Genomic DNA, 17,533 nt, shown 5'->3' on the forward strand with positions numbered 1-17,533 from the left:
GAAGCCACGGTCCTTTCCTGAGACCATTTCTCCGTCTGTACGACGGGCTCAGACCTACCTCACAGGGTTGTTGTGAGGGTAACGGGACGTTACGTTCGTGAAAGTGCTTTGTCACCTGGAAATTACTCTAACAATTTAAAGTTACTCTTTTTTTTTCCCCCATATTTGCTAAGTTAACGAACAACATCCACTTCTGTGCTGATGCTGACACCCCTGCTTTGGGGCACGGAGGGAGGCCGGGCTCAGGACTGGGATGGTCCGGGGTGCGTAGTGGTGGACATGGCGGGGCCTGAACGGCTGTGGTGCTGGGACTGAGCCGGGGTAGGAGCAGCCGAGGTTGAGGATGTGCTCTGTGGTTTGGGACTTCAACTTGAGGCTTTGGGAAGAAGCTCGGCCTGACCTTGGGGTCTCCGTCTGCCCACTCACAGGACTTGGTGTCCTTCCTGGGAGCTCTGATTGCCGACATCCCTCCGTTGTCTTCCTCCAAGAGCTGCCGGTTGGTTTGCAGTTCACTTCCGGCCCCAGATGTTCTCTCTGATGCTGGTGGGCAGATGTGTCCGGGGCTTGGAGTGTTCCGTAGCTACAGCCTGCACACCAGGGCCCAGTCAGGGCTTGGGATGCTGCACGGTCTGCCTCACCGTCCCTGCCCATGGGCCCGGGTTGGGGCATGTGAGTAGCCTGTGGTTGGCACAGGTGACTGGCAGAAATGACACGGACTCTGGCAGCAGGTGACAGGGGGGCAAGCCCATGCTGCGGGCCCAGCACTCAGAGCAGCCAGGCAGCCTTGAGCAAGCCCCTGCGGCCCCGTCGCCTTATCTTCACCGTGGATGCGGTGGCCGCCCACAGAGTTGTGGTGAGGCCCCGTGAGACAGTAGACGGGAATGTGACTCGTCAGCTGGAAAGCACATGAGAACACCAGCGGAGTGTCATTGTCCCCGGAGGACCCAGTCCCAGGAGGCCACGCTAGGGCCTCACCCCTCAACAGTGGCAGAGTCATTCTTACGCTGCTATGGGAGAAGCTGAGACGTGCCTCAGGGGCTCACCCTCCCGCTCCTTGAGGAGAGCACCGGCCCCTCGCCACGCGCGGTCGCTGGCTCGTCCCACTGGCTCCTCACGGTGTCCTCTGGGAGTGGCGGCGGTGTGAGGGTTGTTGTCCCCATTTAAGGAGGAGGACATATGGCTCAGAGCAGTAAGTGCCTTGCCCAAGGCCACGCCAGGAAGGGACACACCCCCAGGCTCCTCACTGCCAATTCAGGTCTCTCCCGTCACTCAGAGAGCCTCTCAGAAGAGACGCTCGTCGTCGGCTGGCGCCCTCCATGCTTCCCGCGTGGTAGCCCAGCTTCATCCCAGGGGAGCGGTGGCAGGCGCTCAGCCTGGCCCATCTCTGTGGCCAAATGCCTGTGTCTTCTGAAGGAAGTCAGAAGTTCATCAGCATCCGTGTTCTGATGTCTTAGCAAGCAACGATTTCTTTCCTAAAGAATGACCCCTTCACAGGTCAGCCTCTGCCAAGTTCAGCTCCCGCAGGAGAGGAGCCCGCTCGTATCTCTTAGTAAGTGATCGTCACAGGACTCAGACCCAAGTGCCGGCCTGGAAGTAGGACTCGCAGTCTCCGGAGTGGACGGCGTGCGCGCATCCGAGGCCCCCCACCCCCCCGTTTGCCGCCTGCCTTCACACTCCCTCTTTCTTCGCCAGCACGTGGCGGGGTTTTCTCGGCGGACACCCCCTTGATTTGCCTGCCTCTGTGCTCAGCCCGTGATAGTCTGTTCTTCACATGCAGGCAGATTGGTCTTTTCTAGTCTAGCCCAGGGCAGGTCAGCCTTTGCTCAAGACTCTCCAGAGACTTCTAGTCTCACTCAGAATCAAACCCAAATCCATAGCAAGGCTTGCACGGGCTACTCGGCCCCGGCGCCTTTCAAACCCACCTCCCCCGCTTCTGCTTCCCCACTGACTTCAGTCACACTGGCCTCCTTGTGCTTCCCTGTGCTCCTGACACAGCGTCTTCAACCTGATGTCCCTTTGGCCTAGAATGTTCCTCCCTGCAATAGCCTGTGGCTCCCTCACCTCGGCTCACACGTCCCCAGATCGTCACCTGCCACCTCAGCTCTCTTCCCTGCCATGCTCCCATTACGCGCACGTCTTTGTTGCCTGACTTCCAGGGCAGCGGTGTGTGTGCGCCTCGCACGATGATACTTGTGTGGTCAGTGACTGCACAGACATCCGTGGCGCGTCCGGCCTGGGCTGTGCCCCAGCACACAAAGATGAGTGAGCAGGTTCCGGGGTTCCTGGGGCTCAGGGGAAGAAGGGAGACTTGACGGCATGGCGTGGCAGGTGCTGTGGCAGAGGCCGGAGGGGCCTGCGGGGGAGGAGGGAGGAGGCCCAGCCCGCAGGCTGAGGTAAGGGAACAGGGCCGGCAGGCGAGCCTCTGCAGCAGGCAAGCCTGATCTGGGTCTTAAAGTATGCGGAGAGGAGAGACACAAGCAGCTCCACGTGCGGTGGAGGCTGGCACCCTTCCCAGGAGCGTTGCCCATCCTGGGCGCTGTGGGAGATGAGGCTGCGGAATAGGCAGGGCCAGGTCCTGAAGGACAGCCTTTGGGTAGAACATTCTAGAGCGGAGACCTTTCCCCAGAGCCGTGGGGGAGGATCCCCCCAGACCCAGGCCTTCACAGCCTCATCTCCCAGACAAACAGATCCTCAGAGGTGAAGAATCTCCGCCGGGATCTCTTTCCCTGGGCGCCATGGCTCCTCTCGGGGCCTAGAAGGTGCACACCTGGCTCGCAGCTTCCCGAGGCCTGGGAGCTCTGGGCTCTGCCCGCCCTGCTTCTAAGCAGCCTGGACTTCTCCCCAGTGGTATCCGCAATGGTCTGCCGTGAAGGCCGGCCTCAGCGACCGTAGAGCACAGACAGCGCACCTGCCTGTCGCCCAGCTTCACAGCGACACGGGCCCTGTTTGCGGTGGCAGAAAGGTGTAGCTGAAAGTCTCCTGGCTTGACCCAGCTCTACCACCGATTTACGTGGCTGACTCATGCCTCTGAAACCCCATTTTCTGATCTGTCACACGGGGTGATAATAACAGCTTGTCACATTGTTTTGAGAATTCCACACGGTGATGTGGAAGCCTAAGTACAGGGTGTTTCTCTTATGCGAGGTGCTCGGAGTCCAGCAGGGGTGCAGACAAGCGCCCTAATAAAGGCAGCCTGGGCGCCAGGCCGGGCAGGGCTCACAGGAAGTGCGTTCCCTGGGAAGATGTCATGCGGTGCCTCGTACAAGCCCAGAGCAGACCTCGGAGGAGGGCGGGCTTATGGGGCGGAAGTAGGGACATGCCATGTCACAAGCACAAGGACCACCAGGGAGAGGCAGGAAAGACAGAAACGGCTCAGGAGGATGCAGGTGGCGCACTGAAGAGCAGCAGCCCTTAGGCGACAGGACCCCTGGGGCTGGGCTTAAGCTACACGGCAGGAGGGGGCCCTCCTGTGCTGGTTGTGGTGTGGCCCAAAGTTCCTCCAGCCTCCTGCAGATTTTCTGTGCTACTCCATGGACCATCTGTGCTTATTTCCTGATTTTAAATTATTTACCTTTCAGTAAACCTGATCTCAGATGGCCTGTGTTCTCCATTCCTCCACATACCCCCGAGCACCACCAAGCTGTCGGGGTGCCCACCCGCAGATGGAAGGGGCTGCTGCCGGCATGGGAGCCCCTTCCAGCTTAGGAGCAGAGGGCAGAGAGTAGCGCGGCCTCAGAAGCAGAAGGTAGGAGTGCCTGGCACAGGGCGGACTGCCGGCCACCAGGTCTGACCTGGGGACTCGGCACAGCTGGAGATTAACCAAGCCAGGCGCCATCAACAGAACATTCTTAAAGGATTCCGTCTAGAAATTACGTCCCTCTATTGCTCTCTTCCATCGGAGTGCAAAATTGGTAGTAAACACTTGTTGAAGAAACAAATAAATGTCATTAACTAGTTTGCAGAAGGCCTCCACAACTGCATCAGCCAAGACCCCAGCTTCTTTTTTTTTTTTTTTTTTTTTTTAATTTATTTTTGAGAGAGAGAGTGAGCACAAGCAGGGGAGGGACAGAGGGAGAAGCAGACTCCCCACCGAGCAGGGAGCTTGATGCAGGGCTCGATCCCAGGACCCTGGGATCACGACCTGAGCCGAAGGCAGGTGCTTAACTGACTAAGCCCCCCAGGTGCTCCCAGACCTGGTTTTAGAGAGGAGAAACTAGCCAGGAAGGTCAGACTGCAGAGGCCACGCTCCAGTCCCGCTAGCTGCCTGCCGGCCTGTGCTTTGGGACACATGTGCTCTCCCTTTTGCAGACACTGCTACTGGGACTTCACTCCTGGGCTCCTGGGGCACCAGGTGGCTGCAGGCAGGGCGGTGGGTGTGGCCACCGCCCAGCTGGGAGGCCCTGCGAGGCCGCAGGCCCACCCAGGGCGCCCTCCTTGGCGGTGGAAGTCCGGGAGAGACTGAAGCCGAAGCAGAATTGGCACGTGGGCCCGCTGGGCCTGTAGCCCACACGTGTGCGGCCTCCCCTTCCGTTCCTGCAGCTCCTTTTCCCTCACAGGCACTGCTTTTTAAGAAGAGGCCCACTTCCAGCGGGCAGACCTGAAGCTGGTTTTCGGACTCCGCACCCCGGAGAGCCTGCCCCCGACGGCCTCTCCCTGAGGCGGTTTCTGTAGCGGCAGCCTGGGGGAGGTGGCAGCGTGGGACTGGAAGCTGCAGGACCCCGTTCTGGGTCTGACTCTGTCACTCACAGATTTGATGTAGGCAAGTTTTTAACGTCTCAGGGCTTCCCTGGCCCGATGTGGTAGTGATCACACTGTTCCTGGGCAGGGTCATGAGAATTTCACAGACACAAAGTGTCACTCACACGGCACTACCTGAAACAGAAAGCAGCCCCCATCGGTGGTCGCACTGCATCGGACTGGAGGCCGACACTAACGGGTTACGGATCCACACCCCTGGCAGAGGGCGCTTTGGTTGTTTTTCAGATAAGAAAACAAAGGAACAGTAGCCCGTCAGGCCAAGAGTAAGTGACAGAGCCAAGGCTGCGTCTAGCTCTAAGTGACCTCAAGTCCAGGCACCCAGAACAGTGCCTGGCACATGGTGAGCTCGTAGTAAGCGGTGGGGCCGCTGTCGGAACTGGGGTGCCGCCTCTAGTTCAGCCCGCAGATGGGAAGATGCAGTCCCCAAGACGGACCGTGACTAGCTAGCCCCAGGTCCCAGAGCCCCTTCGAATGGATGTCAGCTGTTTGGGGAAGGATCTGGACAGGCAGGACCGTGCGAGCCCTGTGTCAAGGAGGAAATAGAGCGGGAGCTGAGGTGCCGGCCTTCAGGCCACCCTCCCAGGTGGTGTCTGGGGGAGAGAGAGAGAGAGAAAAGCCAAATTCCTTTGAAGTCCAGTGTCGTCCTTTACGAATTTGTGTGTATTTCGCATATTTGCGTTTTATACCCAGGGGGAGAAAGAGGGAACAGGGAACGGTCCGTATCCACAAGGGAAGATGGTGAGGACGGTGGGGTCTGCCCCAACGAAGGCACCGGCTGGGAACGAGGGAGCTGGAGAAGATAGTTAGCGGCGGGCCCAGGCAAGTTAGAGCCTAGAAGGCCCTGGGTCCGAGAGTGAGGATATTCCGTGGGTGCTGAGCGGCCCTGCTGGGGCGCTGGCTGCAGAATGGCACAGGACAAACCGGCTTCCTGATGTTTCGTCGGCAAACATGGCTCAGGGCAGTGAGCCGGAGGCTGGGAGACCCCGCCACTCGAGCAAGCTGAGGCTAGGGCCCAGACAGCCCAGGGAAGGCAGACCTGAGGGCCAGTTTTCAGGAGAGCCGGTGTTTCTTGGAGACCCGTAGAGGACACAGAGTGGAAAGGCGGATGGGACCGGGGCTGAGCGGGTTCCCACAGGGAGAGTGTGACGCCAGCCTTGGGCAGGCCACACAAACGTGCTCTGTGCACTTCCTGCCGGGCCCTGTGCCGGGCTCGCGTACGAGAAGGGAGAGGCCTGGGGTTTGCTCTCGAGCTCACAGCTGAGCGGAGTACACAGAGGAGAAGCTCAGGGAGTGGCAGTGGGTGCCCTCCCTCGGCACAGTGGGGCAGGCAGGACTCTGCGGTAAGCAGGTGGCAGGAGGAAGGGGAGCACTCCCTACGTGGCCTCCAGAGAAGCCAGGGATGCTGACCTCACCTGGGCTCCGGGTCCCGAGGGTCGCCAGTCAGGGAAGTATGGACGAGGCCACCCGGCAGAAGGAACAGCCTCTGTGCCCACAGCTGTGACGACGGGACAGCGTCCCAGAGCAGTGGAAGAGACGGGTGCCTGCGGGCAGGGTGAAGGACTGAGCTCTCGCAGGCCTGGGAACTGGTTGGGCGGGGAGAGAAAGCAGGAGTGGCGGGCCTCGGCTGCGAGGAAGCAGACATGATGGCGAGGAGGGGCGGCAAGAGCAACAGCAGCCAGGACGCTGGGCGCCCCGGGCAGAGCGCGTGGCCTCGGCAGACCGTGCCCAGGCTTCTGCCTTCGGCCGCTCACCTGTTCCATTCTGGGAGTGGCAGTGGGTGCGCTGTGGCTTCTGGCTCTGTGGCCGCCCCAGCCATCCCACTGCCCGCAGGGGACAAGAGCCACAGTGAGGGGGTTCTTCTGGCAGATACCTGGTGTCACCAAGGCCTGTGAGCTGACCCCCGAGGGGCTCTGGACACTTGTCCCCAGCCCCCAGAGCTTGCTGGCATCAAGTAGGCCGGAGGGTTCTGATAGGTTAGCTGGGAAGCCTCATTAAAGATTGAGGCGGTGAAGCCCATTTGACGGCTGGCTGGCGTATCGATTTCGCACTGCATAAGCCGGGCGGCCAAGGAAGGAGAGGTAAGTGGCCAGGATGCGAGAAGCGCCCTCCTGCACCGCGCCCGGGGGCCTGCCCGTAATGGTCAGCAGAGAGTGGGCCTCCCACTGCTACTGCTTCTGCTTCTGCCACTGCCACTGCTCCGTGCTTTGCAGAGTGAGCTGTAGGTGACGGGGCCCCTCCCTGCTCCTCACGGGGTGGGAACGGGGCCTCCTCCGGTCCTCACAGGGGGCTCCTCCCCGCTCCTCATGGGGGGCTCCCCCTCCTCCTCGTGGGCCTCTCCTTCTGCTCCCGTCTGCTGGGGGTGGCGGACATGAGCTCTGGATCTTGGGACGAAGCCCCCATTAGTGGCTGACCAGAGGGTAAGCGCTGCTTTGCACTGAGGCCTTGCAGAAGTGTGGGCAGAAGCAGCAGGGCGCAGACTGGGCTCGGGAGACGTGGGCACCGGTCCCAGCGGCACCAGTCACTTGAGGCGTGCGTGGCCCTGGGCGGTTGCTCCCCCTCTCCCAGCCTCTGTCTCCTCACCTGTAAGGAGGTCTGACAGGCTCCACCCTGGAGAGCTGAGCAGATTAGTGGCCAAAATCATGCAAAGGCACTTTGTCACCCACGCTGTAAAGGTGTGACAGATTTTTGTCGTACTTTATTTTGTTTGAGGTTCTTGTCAAGGTTTGTCATGTGTCCTGAAGTGATCTTGTGAGGAAAGGAGAGAAGTTATTTCAGCAGGAAAGTGGCCTAAGGCAGCCTGAGGAGATGAGGCAGGCTGGTTGGCTGTATCCTGACCTGGAACCTGGGAGCCTAGGTCTCAACCCTGCTTCTCCCGTGAGCAAGTCCTCCTTTTCCCCGAGCCTCCCGGGCCTTCTGTGCGAGGACAGGGGCAGGGAGGTGGGGCTGCGGCCTCCACAGGCCTCCGCGACCATCAGCACGGTGCAAAGGCGGGCTCTGTCTAGATTCTGGGGGGCTGCGTCATTGCCAGGACAGCAGGTGCTTCTGCCTGTGTGGCCCAGGCCTTAGCTCCTGTTTGGAATCAGGCTGCGTCTGCATTGGCTGACCTGCAAGGACTGCAGGCCGTGTAGACTCTGGCTTCTCTGATGCAGCCTTAGCCATGGGTCACCACGGGTTGATGGCGGAACCATGATTGGCAGCCTCAGCTGTGAGGGTCTGTTACAGGAGTCTGGTGGGCGACACCTCAGCTGCCTCCAGGGGTCTGAGTAAAGGGAAACAGGCTGCCTCACGTACCAGCCCACTGGGAGCCTCCGTTCCTTGGTGCGGCCTGGGCAGGAAAGGTGCTGGGAGATTGACCCAGGATAACTCTAGGCAAGCAGCTGAACTGTCATTAAAGCAGGAGGTGGCAGGGGCGCCTGGGGGGGCTCAGTCGTTAGATGTCTGCCTTCGGCTCAGGTCATGATCCCAGGGTCCTGGGATCGAGCCCCGCATCGTGCTCCCCTGCTCAGCGGGGAGCCTGCTTCTCCCTCTCCCGCTCCCCTTGCTTGTGCTCCCTCTCTCGCTGTGCCTCTCTCTGTCAAATAAATAAAATCTTTAAAAATAAGTAAATAAATAAGCAGGAGGTGGCAGTCAGGATTGTCTAGTGCCAAGCCACCTTGGCTTTGTAAGCGCGTGAGTGTGAAGACTGCTGCTTGTCCAGCCAGAGCCTTGGGCTGGGAGATATTTGTCCTGGGCGCTGGTCCCAGCTCTGCCACCGATTCCCTTGTGGCCTTGGAGAGGCAACTGAAGACTCAGGCCTAGACCACAGACCCCATTCTCACACAGACACCAGCTTGCTCACAGTGGGGGCCCTGAAATGAGAGGGGAAGGGGTGCCGGGGCACGGGTCTAGAAAAGCTGCCTCCATCTCAGGGTGCCACTCTAAGGCAGTGCACAATGCAGGGACCCTCTGGAGAGAGGGGAGGAGGCAGACAGAGACCTGGAGAGGGGAGGAGGGCGCCTCAGCGGGGCTCGGGGCTCTGCCCAGCCCAAATTAGGTAGGTGTCGTTTGCTGGCCAGAGATGCCATCAAGCCTCACTGAGCAGGTGCTGGATCCTTTGTCCTGGCACTCCTGGGAGCTCAGGTTCCATCTTTTCAGGAGGCCCAGGGGATGCCTTTCCTATAGAGACTAACTCGAAACCTAGCCTGTCCCTTGTGTCCCAGAGGAGTTGGGGGGCTGGTGTCCCAGTACCTCATGAATGTTAATGGGCAGGCAGGAGAACAGCCTCTCTCAGGAGAAGGTGTTGGCCATGCCCTGGCTTATCTGCCCAGCTCGGGCTGTGTAATTCAAAGTGGGGTACCCAAGTGGGGTACCCAGGCCAGGAGCGGTCAGGGCCTCTGCCTGCCCTGCACCACCGGACTCATGGGGAGAGCATCATAAAGTCCCCACGTGTGCCCTCCTTGGGGACTCCCAGCCAAGTGTGTCTTTATTTTAAGGTAATACAGCCCACCTGGACAGACTTTGGAAATTCAAAAAGAGAGAAATAATCTCTCATAATCTACAGATAACCACTGTCCCCATCTTGGTGTATTTCCTTCTTTGTCCTTTTCAGTGTAGAGATTTAGAACTAGACGGTCTTTGGTTCCATTCTTCTCACTTCGTGGTAAACTGAGGCCCAGAAAGGGGAGGGACTTCCGAAGGCACCTAACTACTTAGAGCAGAACTCCAGCAAGAACTTGGGTCTCCTGGCCCTAGATTCACTCCGAAGGGGGTTTGTATAAATGGGAGCAGCACGGAAGAGACCAGCCAGAAATGTGGAGGGACTGGAAAGTGGGTGCCAGGGGTAGTGGGAAGCCTGGGCTATCTTCCCAGGGGTGGGGGCTGGCAGGAGCATGCGCACTGTCCAGAGGCCCCTGGGCCAGCACTTGGAAGACTGCCTGTCTGGTCCTGCAGTGGACCCTTAGGGGCAGTGCTAGTAAGACTCCAGCCCACAAGGACAAGGAAGACTAGCAGGGAGAACCCCACACAGAGCCTGGCCCCAGAACATAGTAACTACTCAGTAACCTTGGGCTGTGTCTTCCCTTATCCCATCTGTGGTCCTTTCCGAGCACCACTTCTGCGGGCAACCCGTGGTGTGTCTCCTGCTGTCCTAGCTCAAGGCTCACGAGGCGCCGTCGCCAGCTTGGCCACTGACCATTTCCAGCCGAGAGCCAAGAACTTTTTAAGAATGTGTCGCCTGCTGTCGCCTCAACGTTTAGTTGGAGAAGCTTCACACAGTCTGCCTAGGGCCTAGCTGTTCACTCGTTCAGCACGTGCTGAGTGTTGACCGGATGCCAGGCTACAGTATGTGCTGGGAGTACAAAGGACGAAAGTTCTGTCCCTGGAGAGTAAAAGTCAGACTGCTCTGTTTGCCTGGGTCCGTGTCGCCGTCTTTCCTGGTCCGTGCAGCTGGACACACGGGGTCCTGGTGGACAGGGAGCTGGGCACTCGCAGAGTCCCCACAGGGCTGTGCCCCTGCAGCCACGCGGAACCCAGGCCCAGCCTGTGACCCGTGTGCCTCTCCACCGCCCAGTGAGGCTGAGGGGACTGTGGCATCGTCCACATCTGGTTCATCCTCCTGGATGCCACATCTGGTTCATCCTCCTGGAATTAGTCACACGACCGGGTTTTCTGTTAAACAAGGGTGGCTTTCCTAAAGATGACTGTACCTCTGTCAAGTCTTTACACCCAGGACAGGCACTATAGAAGGCTCTAGAAAGGGCCAGTGCCCAGTCTGCTCTCATCCCACCTCAGACCGGCCCTGGGAAGGGTATGTTGATCATTAACACCCTGCTTGGGGGCTCCCAGTACACTGGGGTCCCAGGGAGAGCGGCCACCACTCAGAGATGACCTCAGATGGCCTGGCCCCACTTTCTCCTTTGGTCTGGCTGACACCACTGCCCCAGGTCAGTCACATGGACTCTCCCTCCGGTCCCTCGGCCTCTGTGGGACCACCTCTGACGACCAGCCCCGTCCCCTCTGCCCAGACTCCCGTGTCACTCCTCCCAAGCAGGCTCATGGCTGGAGTCTGGCCTGGCCTCAGCCCCGTCTAGCTTTGTTTTCTCCTCTGTCTTCTCCTACCTCATGACCTTAAGGATGAACAGTCCTCCTGTGGATCACCACTGGCTTTATAGGAGCAGGCGTGTGATGGGACTTAACGCCATCTGGAAAGCGGGCCTCAGAGATAGTGGGGGCTCGCGCCTTCCCCAGGAAGCGTCCCTGTCCAGCGGACTTGGCGCAAATGGACCTAAAGCTGCTGGTGTCAGCGTGGGCCTCGCCTATGGGCCGCGCTCTGCCAGGCCATGGGCCGGACCGGACAGCGGTCACACACGGGCACCTGCTCCTCCCCACCTTTGTTTGCGGCTCCAGCTCATATTTCCCTTCCTCTGGCTCGCGCGTCCGCGGTGCTGATGGGCTCTTTGTTCTGACCTCGGCAAAATGTACGTGGGGCAAGGGAGAGAGGATAAGTTGTCCTAGGTAGAGCCCCGGAGCAGCTCCCGCGCTCGGCAGGCTGGCACACTGAGGCCATCACCAGGAGCCCTCGCCCCCTCACCTTGGCCTCCACAAGTCCCCTCACCTCCCGGAGACGCGCTGCCCCTTCTGCGGGGCTGTCGTGGGACCAGAGAAGGCAGCGCTCTGTAAATGGGGAGTGGGGCGCATTCCTAAAAGCCCCAGCAGCCTGACGGGTCAGGGGCCATTCGAGAGTGCGAGGACAGAGGCAGGTCAGTGACCAGCAAGAGATGTTGGACTCCTAGGAGAGGCCAACCAAAGAATTTGCTTTTAGTTTTTAAGTAGGCTCCACGCCCAGCACGGAGCCTGACACGGGTCTCAGAATCACGCCCCTGAGATCAAGACCTGAGCTGAGATCAGGAGTTGGACGCCTAACCGACTGAGCCCCCCCAGGTGCCCTAAGAATTTGCTTTGAATACTAATAAAAACGAATAGTTTTCAAATTGTCTCAAACCAGTTTATGGTTTACAGAGGACTTTTTCATGTAGTTCGTTTATTCCTTGCAGCAGCTTTGTGGGGCGCCCCCGTTGGCTTGAAGGGTCCTCTTCACATTCAGTCTGTAGACAGGGAGGCCCCGCTCACTGGTGAGGGGCAGAGCTCTGGCCAGGCCTTCTCCCTCCCCACTCTGGGCGCCTCCCCCATCTGCCTGCACACGTCAGTACCTTGTGGGGACAAGGCGGCTAAATGTGACCCCCCTGGATGAGTGTCTGCCATCCCGTACAAAGTGGGGCGTCCGCACACAGCTGCGCGCAGAGCTCATCAGACCCCATGCCCTGTGACAAAGGCCAGGTCAAGCTGTCTCTCAGGTGTCTGGTTGGCAGCTCGTCGGTTCTGGTTATGGCACAGAATCGTTAGCCTGAGATCTGTCCCCCTTGGTTGGCCTCCGCTCTGAACAAGCCTGAATTTGGGGGTCACTTATCTGAAGCTTATGTCTCCAGTGATTTTTATTCTTATCTGAGCGCGTTCAGCCCCGTCCCTTCCGCTGTGCTTCCCCAGCCTGGACCGGCAGTCACCGTTCGCTCTAACCGTCCCGACTCAACTCAGCAAAACAGAGCAGGGTCCCGTGTGCGCGAAGCCCTGTGCACGGGGTGACGAGGACGAGGTGTGCTGTCTGCCCTCAGGAGCCGCGAGAGCTCCCAGAGAAGAGGAGGCTGCTTTCCGCTTCTGTCGTATTAGTGAGAGCTGGGTTGTGACAGGGGCCCTTGTGTGTGGAACACTGAGGAGTGTGAGGGTGTGGGAAGGCTTCCTGGAAGAGCGGACGACAGAGTCGAGCCTTGCAGAGGGTCCCCAGGCCGAGTGAGGGCCCCACACGAGGACAGAGGGGTGGGGAGCCCAGCAAGCGGTCCGGCCCAGGGAGCAGATCGAGAGCGCTGCTGCGGGGCGGGGGCTGGCGTCCTCCTCCACAGAGCGTGGCCCCAGCCCCCTGAGGGTCAGGCTTGGGTCTCCCACAGACCCCAGGGGGTGTGATGTCCGTGTGGAAGAGGGGGTGGGAAGCAAGGAGAGAGAGTGAGGGCACAGGGTCCCACTGGCGGCCTGAGGCATCGATCAAGGAGAGAGATGCCAAGGCAGGCACGTGGGGATGGAGAGGCGGTGGGCTCTGTCGGGATCTCAGGGCCACGGTAAGACCTGAGAACCAACTCGCGGTGGGAGGCAGAGGAGCGGGGGTCCCCACCTGCTCCCTCCTTTGGATCCGGAAGGTGGGGGCGTGGCTGGCGGGGGTGACTCTGTGGCGGGGGCTCTGCATGGCCTCCACCCTGGCTGCCAGCGGCACCACACAGGGACTGATAGAAATAACTCCGTGCTGGGACAGTGTTCTCACTGTGCCATTTCCCACCAAAGCCCCTGAAAGGGGGCTGTGCCAGGGCCTTCGCAAGAGCCCGAGATGACTTCGAAGGAGAGATCCTCCTCCTGCCCCTCACCCCTGCCTCTGCCTGTGGGGCCGCTGGAGCCAGTGAGGGGAACCGGCCAGGAGGAAGGAGGCAGTGGGAACCTCATGTCTGCGGCGGATACCCCTTGTGACGCTGCCAGGCCCCTTCCCCAGGCCCCAGCTCCCACCTGAGAGAGGGACCATGCTTCCTAATGGCGAGAATTCTCAGAGCTCGAAACAGACTCCCGTTTTCTTAGTTGAGAAGAACGGAAGGCCTCACGCAACCAAGCCCTGTCTTTTCCTGCTCTGCAGAGTCTGAAATTCCAACTGTCTGGTTTTGAAGTATGTCTGCCGTGCAGGGGGCCAGAGCCCCCGGGAGCAGCCAGGCTCCTCTCGGATGTCTCCCTGCCCTCTGGAGGAACAGGCTGGCTGAAGGTATTGGAAGGAAGTCCAGCCCAACAGACAGCCATTGGCTGTCACAGGGGGTCCCAACAAAGGGATGGGAAACAGTTACAGGGACCGAGACCAGACCAGGCTGGCAGACACAGAGACATCTGAGTAGCCGGCAGAGCCCAAATCATGTGACCTCAGTGCTAGAGGGGGCCTGGCTGGGGTACCCGAGGGCTCCAGTCCTTACACCAGATACCAGACAGGGTCTCCAGGATGGGCTCAGTGTGGAAGAAGGGCGACCCCAGATTCAGGCAGAGCTGGGCAGCCGGGGCCAGGCCCTAGAGTGAGGCAGAGCAGCTCAGTTTTCCAGAAGTCCAGCCAGCAGCAGAGCAGCTCAGGCCCAAGTCCCAGAATGGGATGGGGAGGGGAGGCTGAGTTGTCTTAAATCCCTCCTGCCTTGGCCAGGACACGCGGGTGGAGGCACAGAGCCTCTGGGTGGGGTCAGAGGACATCTGTCCGACCTGTGGACACTGCGGGCTGCAGCCGCTTGTCCTGTGGCTCTTCTGGTGGTGTGTCCCAGAAGGGCACAACCCCATGATGTAACTGAGAAAGAGAGTGGCCTTTTGTGGGTCGTGTGGGTCTGGCTCTGACACTTGCCGTCTGTGCGACCCGGAGCAAGTTATTTCCCTTTTGCATTCCGTCTCCCCAGGACAAGTCCTCTCGGCGGCCAGCGGGGTTGTGAGAGTGAAAATGAAGTTAAATTAGGGAAGTGCCTTGGCTCTGCTGGGTAGCGGGGTTCCCCTGCCCCTGCTTCCTGAGAACAAGGCAGAAGGCACTAGGACTGGGGCCTTGCTGAGGAGGAGACAAAAGAGATCCCTTATCAAGGATTTGTTTTTTCATTTGTTTTAATTTTTTTAAGATTTTATTTATTTGAGAGAGAGAATGAGAGGGGAGAAGGTCAGAGGGAGAAGCAGACTCCCCCTGGAGCCGGGAGCCCGATGTAGGACTCGATCCCGGGACTCCAGGATCATGACCTGAGCCAAAGGCAGTCACTCAACCAACTGAGCCACCCAGGCGCCCTGTTTTAAATCTTTTAATGTCTGTCCTGAACACATATGTTACTTACAGTCAGAAAAAACAATTCTTATAAAAAAAAGAGCAAAGTGGTATATGTTTAATAACTTCCTTTTACAAATGTGTTTAGTGATGGGGAGAGAAAGCTCACGATCTCATGCCTGTCACGTGCCAGGCTGCCCCGCCAACATTCACAGAAGCCATATCTGTCTGTGTGCTGACCCCTTCTCTGCCACCCGTGCTCTGAGGGCAGCAGAAGGCACCAAGCAAGGGCAGGGCTAGTCAGGTCCACCCCGGGAAGCATCTTCCCTTCAGTGCTGGGAGGCCCTCTCCTCCCACCAAGCAGCAGACCCAGGGCCTGCCCTCTGGATCCTCTTCCCTCCCTCACTGGACACGGACACGGGCTAGCAAGACAGCAAGGTGCGGCTTACTGAAACTTGACTGGAGATGAGCCTGGGGCCCAGGACAGCGAGGTCTGGAAGCTGCTGAGCGTGGAAGCTCGCTTTGGGCATGAAAAGATTCGACCCGTGTTGTGTCCCACCTCGTGGTGGGGACGGGGCCTTTGAGGATGGGTGGGTTTGAGACTTCTGCGGCAGAAAGCCTGTCGTCACGGGAGGTAGTGTCGTCTGCTGCTGGGATCAGGCCGGATGACCGGCCTGGGAGGCACACAGGAGACTCTTGTGCTCTGGCCGGAGGCCTGCTCCAGATGATCCATCTCAGCTCTGAGGTTCTTTTGCTGTCTCTCCCGCAGTGCCCCTGATCCGGGGGACGACGTGCTCATCGCTCAGCAGCTCAGAGCGCTTGCGCAGGAAGCCTTCTACACGTGGTGGATTTTGTTGTGGGCTGAGTGGGCTGCCACTCTGTCCTAGGGAGGAGACAAGCCCCTTCGCCATGTGGTCAGGGAAGAATGAGACCCGCCTGCCCAGACTCTGCCCTCTCCCTGTGACTCTGTGCCATTCCCCAGTGACACCCGAGCTGGCAAAGAGAAGGAACAATCAGCCTTTTCTCAGTTTGGGGCGGAAGCCTGTCTTTTCTTGTGAATGTGGCTCGGCACCCACTCCCCATCGGAACACAGGGCACTTGCAGCAGGCCTGGGCTGCTCTGGGCCCTTGCCTGCAGGGCCAGGGTGTGGCCTGGCCAGTGACCACCTCTGCCATCCCTGCCTCGCTGTGCCCACAGCTTCAGGCTCCCAGATGGCGGGCAGATGGCCCCACATCATGGTGAGGAGTCGGGGATGCGGCTGCACCAGACCGGCTGCAAGTCCCTGGCTCAGACGCTTAACCCACCATGAGGGGCTGTCCTTTGCTCACGAGGAGGACAGAACGGATCTCCTGGTTTGGTGAGGCCGAGTGCGCTGGTGGTCTTAGGAGGAACGGCCTTGTGGTCCGATAGGGAGGGGAGAGGGCTCAGAAGCTGGACCGTCTCTGAGCCGCGGGAGCAACACGGTCCGGTTCATGGGCTCTGGGAGAAGAGCCCCGGAACGGGGACAGAGAGGTGGTTGAGGCGACAGGCTGGGGGCGGCGTTGGGCCTGTTGAGAGGTCAGGGACGGCTCCTGTGGGCCGGGAGGGCAGAGGCAGGAGAGTTCCAGGTTCGCTTGCCAGGGCCTTTCTTCGCTAACCTCTGTGCTTCTGTGCTTCTGTGTCCCACAGGCCCCTCCACACAGCGTCAGGTGCAGAATGGCCCCTCTCCTGAAGAGATGGACATCCAGAGAAGGTAATCATGCACCCAGCAGGGCCAATGGCCCTTCGACTCCCAGAGACGGTCACTGGCGGGGGACAGGCCTGACCAAAGGGAAGTGGGAGCCAGGCCTCTGCAGCTTTGCCAGGGTGAGGAAGGGAACGTGTGGTCTCATGGAGACTTCCAGTCTGCAGCACCCCGGGTGCTAATCCGTCTTACTGAACTCAAGCTTCCCCCACGTGTCCGGAGGCGGCTGTTCGGTAACATGACCAAGGCCACGCTGCTGGAGCTGGGCCGTGGACGCCCAGGGCTGTCTGCCTGAGGCTCCATGCTGGGCTGCCCGACACTCCCTCACTGGATGCCTCCGGCAGGGGCCACAGCCTCAGGAGGATCATAACCCCAGCCCACTGACCTCGGCTGGGACAGAGGCCGTGAATGCCCTGCAGGGGCTGCTGCTGCTCTCCGACAGCCTGGCCGGGGCTGTGGGGGTGTCCTTGCTCGCCAGCCTGTGGAGCCGGCAGCTCCTGTGGGATGTGGGCCATAGGTTGACACCCAGCCGCACTCCAGGGAGTTTCTAAAGCGCCTGAACTGGGAGGAAGGGCCAGTGTCCTTGCCCAGGAGTTACAGAAAAGTTCATGGTGGCCGAGGAGGGAGCAGCTGCCCAGGTCATGTTGCCAGGGGAGGCAGGGCCAGGGAGGGCGCCCAGCCTGCCGTCGCCTTGGCAGGGGCTCTGCGTCTCTGAGAGGCTCCGGATCGGGCTCTGTGGGAGCTGAGTCCGGGACCTGGGCCTGGTGCAGGCCCTCCCCACCCAGGTTCTCAGAAGAGGGGCTGAGCTGGGGGCCTGCAGCTAAGCTCCCGGAATCCTGGGCTGGGAGTTGGGGAGGCCCCGTGCCCACCCCTCGGCTGGCTGGGAGGATCTCCAGGGCCCTCCTGCCTCTAGCCTCTCCCTCACTCTGAGGAGTAAAGGCCACAGCTCGATAACCTCTGGGAGCCTGCTGGCTGTGACGGGGTTCTCTGGAACCCTGGGCAGGTTCCTGCTCTAGGCCTGTTTCCTCTTGGAACACGACCGTGGTGTTCTCGCTCCACTGGCCTCAAAGACATGAGGCAGAGATGGGAACGTGCTTCTACGCTGCCTGCAGGCAGGGGACACGCCTTTCATGACTTCCCACGGGTCTCTCAGTTCCGTGGGCCTGTCTTCTGGTCTGCAGCAGTACAGCATGTTGCCGTTTGTGAAGGGCTCT

General features: G+C 59.9%; 1 protein-coding gene across 5 annotated transcripts in view; it reads left to right on the forward strand.

Annotated features, from left to right (window-relative positions):
- EVL (Enah/Vasp-like) overlaps nucleotides 1–17,533 on the forward strand; it is a 104,026-nt gene that overhangs the window by 71,069 nt on the left and 15,424 nt on the right. For all 5 annotated transcript variants that reach the window (XM_059373959.1, XM_059373962.1, XM_059373960.1 and 2 more), the window contains exon 4: nucleotides 16,265–16,328. In XM_059373959.1, coding sequence (XP_059229942.1) covers nucleotides 16,265–16,328 — 64 coding nt within the window. The remainder of the gene's footprint in view (nucleotides 1–16,264; nucleotides 16,329–17,533) is intronic.

This window comes from Mustela nigripes, chromosome 13 (assembly GCF_022355385.1).
Source record: "Mustela nigripes isolate SB6536 chromosome 13, MUSNIG.SB6536, whole genome shotgun sequence".
Taxonomy (NCBI): Eukaryota; Metazoa; Chordata; class Mammalia; order Carnivora; family Mustelidae; genus Mustela; species Mustela nigripes.